The sequence below is a fragment of the Talpa europaea genome (assembly GCF_964194135.1).
Source record: "Talpa europaea genome assembly, chromosome: 3".
In the NCBI taxonomy this organism is placed as follows: domain Eukaryota; kingdom Metazoa; phylum Chordata; class Mammalia; order Eulipotyphla; family Talpidae; genus Talpa; species Talpa europaea.
The window spans coordinates 92,069,858-92,078,168 of record NC_140069.1 but is presented as its reverse complement, the minus strand read 5'-3'; the positions used below and the strand labels follow the sequence as shown (position 1 = coordinate 92,078,168).

Below are 8,311 nucleotides of genomic sequence, written 5' to 3'. Positions count from 1 at the left end.
CCATGTGGGACCCTCCTCCGGTGGCCGGGGAGCAGCCGGGGATCGAACCAGTGCCGCAGAGGCCGCGGGCAGCTTCGCAACCCAGCGCTCAACCGCTGCGCCACCGGGGAGGCCCCAAAATGCTCAAATTTTATAGACCAACCATTCACCAATCTTTCTTAGTTAAAGTCCACCAGACAATTACCAATAAAATGCAATATACCATATAAAATGCAAGACAAGAAATCAGTAATTTTTAGTAATTGAAAAGAATGAGTGACTTCACTTTTATAAACTTTTCTCACCATGAGGAATAAACACTGAAACATTTTAAGAAAGGATTTTGGATAACTACCAATAGATATCAGTGGTAGAAGTTCATTTCCAGGACTTGATTTTACAAGGAAATAGCACTACCTCGCTTTGAGTCAACTAATGAGTATCTAAGGCAAAAAGAATTTCATTTCACTTATTTTATCAATTTTTCAATTACTTTCTTTAATTCAAACAATAATACACAAACAAATGTCCCATTCTTTAATTTTTGAACATAATATACAGAGCCACAATACTATTTCAATTTCAAACTATGGGAAATCATGTCCAAATATGCTTGGATTTGACAAGTTGATATCACAATACTCAGAAATATCATGAAAAAGGCATTTAACAATTTGTAAGATAATCAAATATTTTTGCTACGTGGGCCAATGCATTAATAGTAGCTTGTTTAAAAATGCAGTCTTTTGGACTTCAAATTACTATAAAAGAATAACAAGATATAGAGATATACTTTCTGAATTTGTCAAATTCATTCCATTTTGAAAGCTGAAGGCAAATGGTATACACCATCTCACCTTTGCACTTACCTGTAAAAGTCAAAAACTGAAGCCACACTTTCATGACAGAGCTACTTCTAGAATACATTAATATAACTGTAATCATAAAAGACTACTATAACTAAATTATCACTTTTATAGTAACAATTTTCACCACAATACATCTTTCCTATAAAGATAAAAAAAATGGGAATCTGTATTTCCCTTACTGAACTTAACATAATAGAATCTCATATTTTCTGGCTTTAACAAACTTCAGCTTTTTTTTTCCAGTAGGAACTATCTACACAGCAGAATGCTACAATTAATTATTCCAGTGAGATGTAATTTAGATTCACAATATGATCAACACAAGAGTGCAATACAAAGTTTTTCTGCAGATAAAAACGCTAAGAAAGGCCACAGTGGACAGTGCCAGACACTGTGAATACAGTAGATTACAGGTACCACTGAGGTTAGAGGAGACCACAATTTTCAAATTTGTTTCAGCAATGGAAAAAGAAAAACAATTAGAGAAACATAAGAGTAAAAATATATACTTCCACAGTCAGTAAAGTAATTTTTCAGATACTGTTTTCTTAAACAGACAAATTAGCTTAACTTAAAGTCAGAGAAAGTGAACAAGATGAGAATATGAAAGATATTCCTTGTTTCCTCATCAAAGGAATGCACTAGGATTAGCGCGAGGATCTTTCTGGTTCCTGTATCGGTAGGTCAGCCAAACACCCAGGATCTGGAATAGGAAAGAGAGAAAAGAGAAAGTTAACAGCTCTGTATATTCAGTTTATCAATAAAACAACTCAGAAGCCTTGAAAGTGCTCTGTATTGTTTATTCAAAGAGGAAGAGATTGCTTTTTCTTTTTAAAGGTAGTAAAGTAACCCAAATGAGAGACCCTAAGAAAAATTAACATGAACACTGAGGTAGACTAAAGAATGGCCCTCCAATGATGTTCACATCATAACCCTGAAGACCTGCAAATACGTCACCTTTTTTTTTTTTTAAGATTTATTTATTTATTTATACAAGCACTGGGTACAGTCAGAAGCATGGGAGGGTGAGAGAATTCACCAGAGCCAGAGAGCAGGGAACAGAATAGGCAGACCAATGAAATACACTGCTGAGGGGAGGAGCGGGCGAGACAGGAGAGGTCTGTAGCACCATGTGGGACCCTTGCCAGTGGTCAGGGATGGAACCGGCGCTGAAGAGGCTGCAGGCAGCTTCACAGCCCAGCGCTCAACCGCTGTGCCACCAGGGGAGGCCCTATGTCACTTTTCATGGTAACAGATTTTGCAGATGTGAGTGAACTGAAGATCTTCATATAGGGAGATTATCTGGATAGACCCCATGATGTATTCACAAGAGTTCTTGTAAGAGAAAGGGCAAAGCCATATATATATATATATATATATATATATAGAGAGAGAGAGAGAGAGAGAGAGAGAGACAGAGACAGAGAGAGAGAGAGAGAGAAAGCAATGTGATAACAGCAGCAGTGAGAAGCAGAGTCAAGATGATGCTGCAATGGGCCGCCCTGGTCTCAGCACTACCACAGCAATGGCCTAAGTTCAATCCCCAGCCAGCAGAGGAGCAGCAGACCTCTCCTGTCTCACTTGCTGCTCCCCTCAGCAGTGTATTTCAGTCAGTCTGCCTGTTCTGTTCCCCGCTCTGTCACTGGTGAATCCTCTCACCCCCCCACACCTCTAGCCTACACCCCAGTTCTTCTATGCAAAAATAAATAAAATAAAAATCTTACAATAAAGGAATAATTCTTTAAAACAAAAAGATGCTGCAGCACTGACTTGGAAGATGGAGGAAGAGGTCGCAAGTCGGCAGTCAGGCTACCTGCAGAAGCTAAGAAAGGCAATGGAAAGACTTTCCCCTATAATGTCCAAAAAGTACTTCCATTTTAAGCTTCTGATCTCCTGAAGTACAATACAGTAAATGTGTGTTGCTTTAATCTATTACATCTGTGGTTATGTATCAGAGTATCAGTAGGAAACCAACACAAACACAGAATATCAAATAGTTAAAATATCTAATATTTGGAAAATTCAGAAACAAATGGTTCAGCAAAAACTAAGCAGTAACAAATACCCTATGATAACTATTTTCCAACACAGATCATAAAAAATATAATTCCTACCTTGCAGGAGGGCGGGGGAGCAGCATAAATTTAGAAAAGTAATAGGTTGTTATTGTGCCATTTCCCACACCAGGATCACTAAAGAGTTAACCAATGTAATTTATTTTTTTTAATTCAGAAATATGTGCATTCTGTTTCTGCTACTTCAAAGTAGTATTTTTTAATGATCAAAAATTCATAGAATGCAAAGGATACAACTTTTAATGGAACACAATGAATTTCAAATCTTCAAGTCAATCTAAATTTTATTTATCTTCATAACTACTCATTAGTTCCTTAAATTATTTCTAGAAAAGTGTGTTATGTTCCAAATTTTTTTCTATTGAACACAATGATCCCCGAGTTCTATAAAATTCATGACTAGCAATGTTTATAGCTACATGCAAGGGATGATGGAACAATGGTTTGTGCACTGAATCAAGGAACATTAAGTCTAATTTAAGGAAGTGGCAAAACTGGTGTTATGATGGGGAGAAAAAGAAACTTACTTAATAAGCACACGCAAAGTACTCTATGACAGTCACCACTCCATACAACACAAATTCATGCATTCCTCCCAACAACTCTGCAAGTGATATACTACCACTATCCTCATTTTACCAGTGAGAGAATGAGACACAGAGAGGTTAAATAACTAATAATCACACAAGTCATGTGTAGACCAGAGTTCAAACCTGGAGACCATGCTCTTAATCATAGATTTGGCTTTACATGACAATCTGATGTGTTACTGGCCATTCTCAGACTAAAGTTTCCCTGCCATTTAAACTACTCTGATTGTTAATATACTGAAATACTTAAACACTTGTCAAAAGGTTATTTCTCTGCCAGCCTCCAACCTGCCCAAAACATCATTTTCCTGACCTTCCCTTGGAGGCTGTGGCACCAGCTTTTAGGTTAGAATTTTTGAGATGGCTAAATATTTTGATTTTCATTCCTGCATATATATGCCAGTTGTGTAAATTACAGTCCTTAGATAAAACAAAGCAACTAGCTAAATTAAATACTCATAATCTGGAACCATGTTTTACCAAAATTTAACTTCCCCAATTCATCTGTAAGTGACAAAATGGGAAAATCTCTTCTTTTGCTCCATTGCTGAATCACTATCTTCTCCTTACTCTGAGGGAGAGCTTGAAAGATAGCCATGCCCAAAATATAAAAAAGGCAAGTCAGATAATAATTGTGTTTTAAGCTTTCCATGCTGTTCATGATTTAAAGATGTTCAAAGGTACCTTTAAGCAGACCTAATCAGGAATTTGCTGATTCTACTACATACATCCATTATACAGTGGTCACCCAAGTATAGTTCCTAACATAGAAATGTGTATGTAGATGTGATAATTTGAAGTTTATTTTCAGGTATTATAAATAGTTCAAATCTTTCCATTTCATCTATGATAGGAAAACATCTTTTCAAATGCACCCCCTCAAATTCCAAGCTTCTATGAAAAAATTTCATGGAAATTTTCTTAAATGAGAGCTTACTACACTACAAAAACTTACTGACCAGAAAATACTAGGTTACGTAAAATGTCCACTGGTTTTCAACAGGAAATGATACATAAAATACAGAGAATTCAAATAAAAGACATAGAAATCTAAGACTTACAAGCTTACATTTTTAATGAATTGATATTTTAAAAATTAGCAGGGCAGGGGTGAATGGACAGATCACAGAATATTTTTAGGGCAGTGAAAATATTCTGTGTGATACTATCATGATGAACACATGTTACTATTTATTTGCCCAAATCCACAGAATATACAACACCAAGAGTGAACACTAATGCACACTATGGACTTTGGGATATTATGATGTGTCAACATGTGTTCATTATCAGTAACAAATATATCACTGCTGAGTAATGATGATAATACCAGGGAAGGCTAGGTGTTTGTGACGGCAAGAAAAATACAGGAAATCGGGCCTCCCCGGTGGCACAGCGGTTGAGCACTGGGTTGTGAAGCTGCCCGCGGCCTCTGTAGCACCGTTTCAATCCCCGGCTGCTCCCCGGCCACCAGAGGAGGGTCCCACATGGCGCGCAGACCTCTCCTGCAGCCCGCTGCTCCCCTTAGCAGTGTACTTCGGTCCTTCTGCCTGCTCTGCTCCCCGCTCTGGCTCTGGTGAATTCTCTCACCCTCCCGCGCTTCTGACTGTACCCAGTGCTTGTATAAACAAAACAAACAAACAAATAAAAAATAAATAAATAAATAAAACATGCCTCTATAAAAAATTAAAAAAAAAGAAAAATACAGGAAATCGCCATACTTTTCAGTGTTGCTGTGAACCTAAAACAGTTTTCTAAAAAAGTCTCTTTTTTAAAAAGAACTTAAAACTTTAAAAAAGGCAAAACTAAAGGCAGTACTATCTGATGAGAAGAAAATGGAACAGCTCAAAAGAACTAAATTCTCAAAATAAACTCCAGATATAAAAAGAAACCATTTGTCAAAATGTTGATAACTCTTGAGTCTAGCTAACAGGGTATATATAGAGATTGCTCATTCCAGTTTTGCTCCAGATAGATTTTTAACTTTTCATAACAACAAAAAAAAATCATGTTTTAAAAAGAAAGGATGCACAGAAATATTTTCAAACTGTATGTGAATATTTTTGAATCAAAGTCACAACCAACACACAAGGGCGCTCTTTCATGAGAAAAATGAAGTGAAAAACGCACAAAGTAGGATAGAGTGTCAGGAGAAACTTTAAAAACTGAACACTGCGTCTTCCTGGTAGCACAAGGGGTTAAGTCACAGCACTATGAAGCTATCCTCAGCCACTGCAGCACTCAAGAGATCCATCCCTGGTTGGCCAGGGAGCAAACCAACATGGTGCGGCAGACATCTCCTGTCTCGCCTGCTGCTCCCCTCAGCAGTGTATTTCAATCTGCCTGTTCTGCTTCCTGCTGTCTCTGGTGAATCCTCTCACCCACCCCCCTCAAAACCTCTGGCCTATACCCCAGCTCTTGTATGCATAAATAAATAAATCTTTAAAAAAATTAAAAAATAAAAATAAAGATAAGGACACAGAAGCACAGAAAGGTTAAGTAACCTGCCCAAGTTCACACAGTTGATAAGCAGTAAACATAGGCTTTAAACCAGACAGTACATTTCTTGACTATTTGCTGTATTTCCTAATTTAACCAGTTATTATTGAAGAAAACAGTTGGTCCAAAACTTTGCTGTTATAAATAATAAACATTCTTGGGCCTCCCTGGTGGCCACAAGGGGTTAAGATGCAGCCTATGAAGCTATCCACAGCCACTGCAACATGAGTTCAGTCCCTGGCCAGGGAGCTACCCACATGGTTCAGCAGACCTCTCCTGACTTGCCCACTGCTCCCCTCAGCAGTATATTTCAGTCAGTCTGCCTGTTCTGCTCCCTGCTTTGTCTCTGGTGAATCCTCTCACCCCCCAGAACTCTGGCCTATACCCCAGGTCTTGCATGGATAAATAAATAAATCTAAAAATAAATAAATAAATAAAAATAACATTCTTGTGTGTCCATTTTACATAGTTATATTACCTACAAAAAAATAAAGTACTGTAGTGGAACTTATGAGTTAGAGAAAAAAAATTAATTTTGATACATACTGCCAACTTAGATGCATCAAAAAAAGTCCACAATTATTGAGAATTTTAATAGACAATGAGGAAGGGCTCAGCATCCCTCAAAAATTATCAGATATGTACATGGTTTTGCTTACAGATACATGCATTATAAGCAAATGCTTTAATTAATAATAAATATACTAATATAGTATAAAATATATAGATAATAAATTAAAAATTATAGTTATATATGTGAGGCCAGGAACAAAGGGGCTTAGGTGATAGTATTACAAGGCAATTTTTCAAAGTATACCTTTATATATATGCATGAGTGTGAATTAGACATTAGCATATAAATATAAAGCCATGTATATATCCTATCTATTCCAAATTTAACTTTAAAGTTATGATTTATCATACAACTCTAGAAATACTAGAGACCCAAGAATAACCCAGTAAACTCTCTTCTTTTTATTTGTTCACTGAACTCTGCATAATAGATTAGCAAGCATCTCACCCTCTATATAGTTAATGCTAAATCTATTAGGCTTTCTGTTTCCAAACCAGGGCTTTTCCTATAGGAATACCAGATCCCAATGAAAATAGCCAGCAATATATTCCAAAAGTTAAATGTCATACTATGATAAAATGCCTTACCCTCTTGGCACATACAACAAGAATCCCAGGCTTCCTTGGTGGAAGAGGGGTTAAGTCTCAGCATTATCAAGCTACTGACAGTCAATGAGGCATGAGTTCGACTCCCAACCAGGGAGCTAACCCACATGGTGCCCACTGCTCCCCTCAGCAGTGTACATCAGTAGATCTGCCTGTCGTGCTCCCTACTCTGTCTAGGGAATCTTCTCCCCATGCCCCGCACCTCTGACCTGCACCGCAGTTCTTTAAAAAAAAAGAATCCCTATGACAAAGGAGAAAATGCATTGATTGAGCTTTGTGCACATACCTCTGTAAAACTGAAGAAGAGGCCAATGCCACCAACAAATCTCAAAACCTCTCCAGCATATCTTCCTATTATCGGAGCACATGGTGAGCACGGGTGGCTGCTTTTAACACAACTCTGCATCAATTGAAAAAAAAGAACTTTAATTTCAAAATACATTTATAAAGAACAGATAAAAACCAGGTTCACATAAAAATGACTGTCTGGGAGTTTTTTATATAACTGCAGGGCATTGGTCATTTATCAGTGTCCAAAATTCTAAGATGGTTCCCAACATTCCTATCCCCAGGGCATAGTTAGGAAACAAAGTAGCCTCAAGAAGCTGAGAGTCAACCAGCAAAAAACAGTTCTTTAGGAGTCAAATTCTGCCAACAACCATTGTTGTTAGTAGAGGTTTCCAAGACTCAAATGAGACTGCAGTCCCAGCCAACAAACTTATATCATCCCATGGGATTTGAGCAGAGGGCCCAGCTAAGCCATAACAAGACTCCCGACTTACAGAAACTGAGATAATAAATGCGTGTTGTTTTAAATCATTGAATTTATGACAATGTTACATAGTAATGGAAAATTAACACAGACCCTTATGAAGAAATCACCTCACAATAAACCTCATGGAGGGGCCTCCCTGGTGGCGCAGGAGGTTGAGCGCTGCACTGTGAGGCTGTCCGCAGCCTCTGCAGCGTGGGTTCGATCCCGGCTGGCCAGCGAGAATCCCACATGGCGAAGCAGACCTCTCCTGTCTCACCCGCTGCTGCCCTCAGCAGTGTATTTCATCGGTCTGCCTGTTCTGTTCCCAGCTCTGTCTCTGGTGAATCCTCTCACCCTCCCACACAT

At 38.1% G+C, this 8,311-nt stretch overlaps 1 protein-coding gene across 1 annotated transcript in view; it reads right to left on the bottom strand.

Moving 5' to 3' along the window:
* Window positions 1-1,476: 1,476 nt before the first annotated feature.
* TSPAN13 (tetraspanin 13) overlaps window positions 1,477-8,311 on the bottom strand; it is a gene marked incomplete at its 3' end in the record, with an annotated part of 34,238 nt that continues 27,403 nt past the window's right edge. Inside the window, exons 5-6 of the mRNA XM_084229481.1 lie at window positions 7,478-7,591; window positions 1,477-1,551 (exon numbers count right to left, since the gene is read on the bottom strand). Coding sequence (XP_084085607.1) covers window positions 1,477-1,551; window positions 7,478-7,591 — 189 coding nt within the window. The remainder of the gene's footprint in view (window positions 1,552-7,477; window positions 7,592-8,311) is intronic.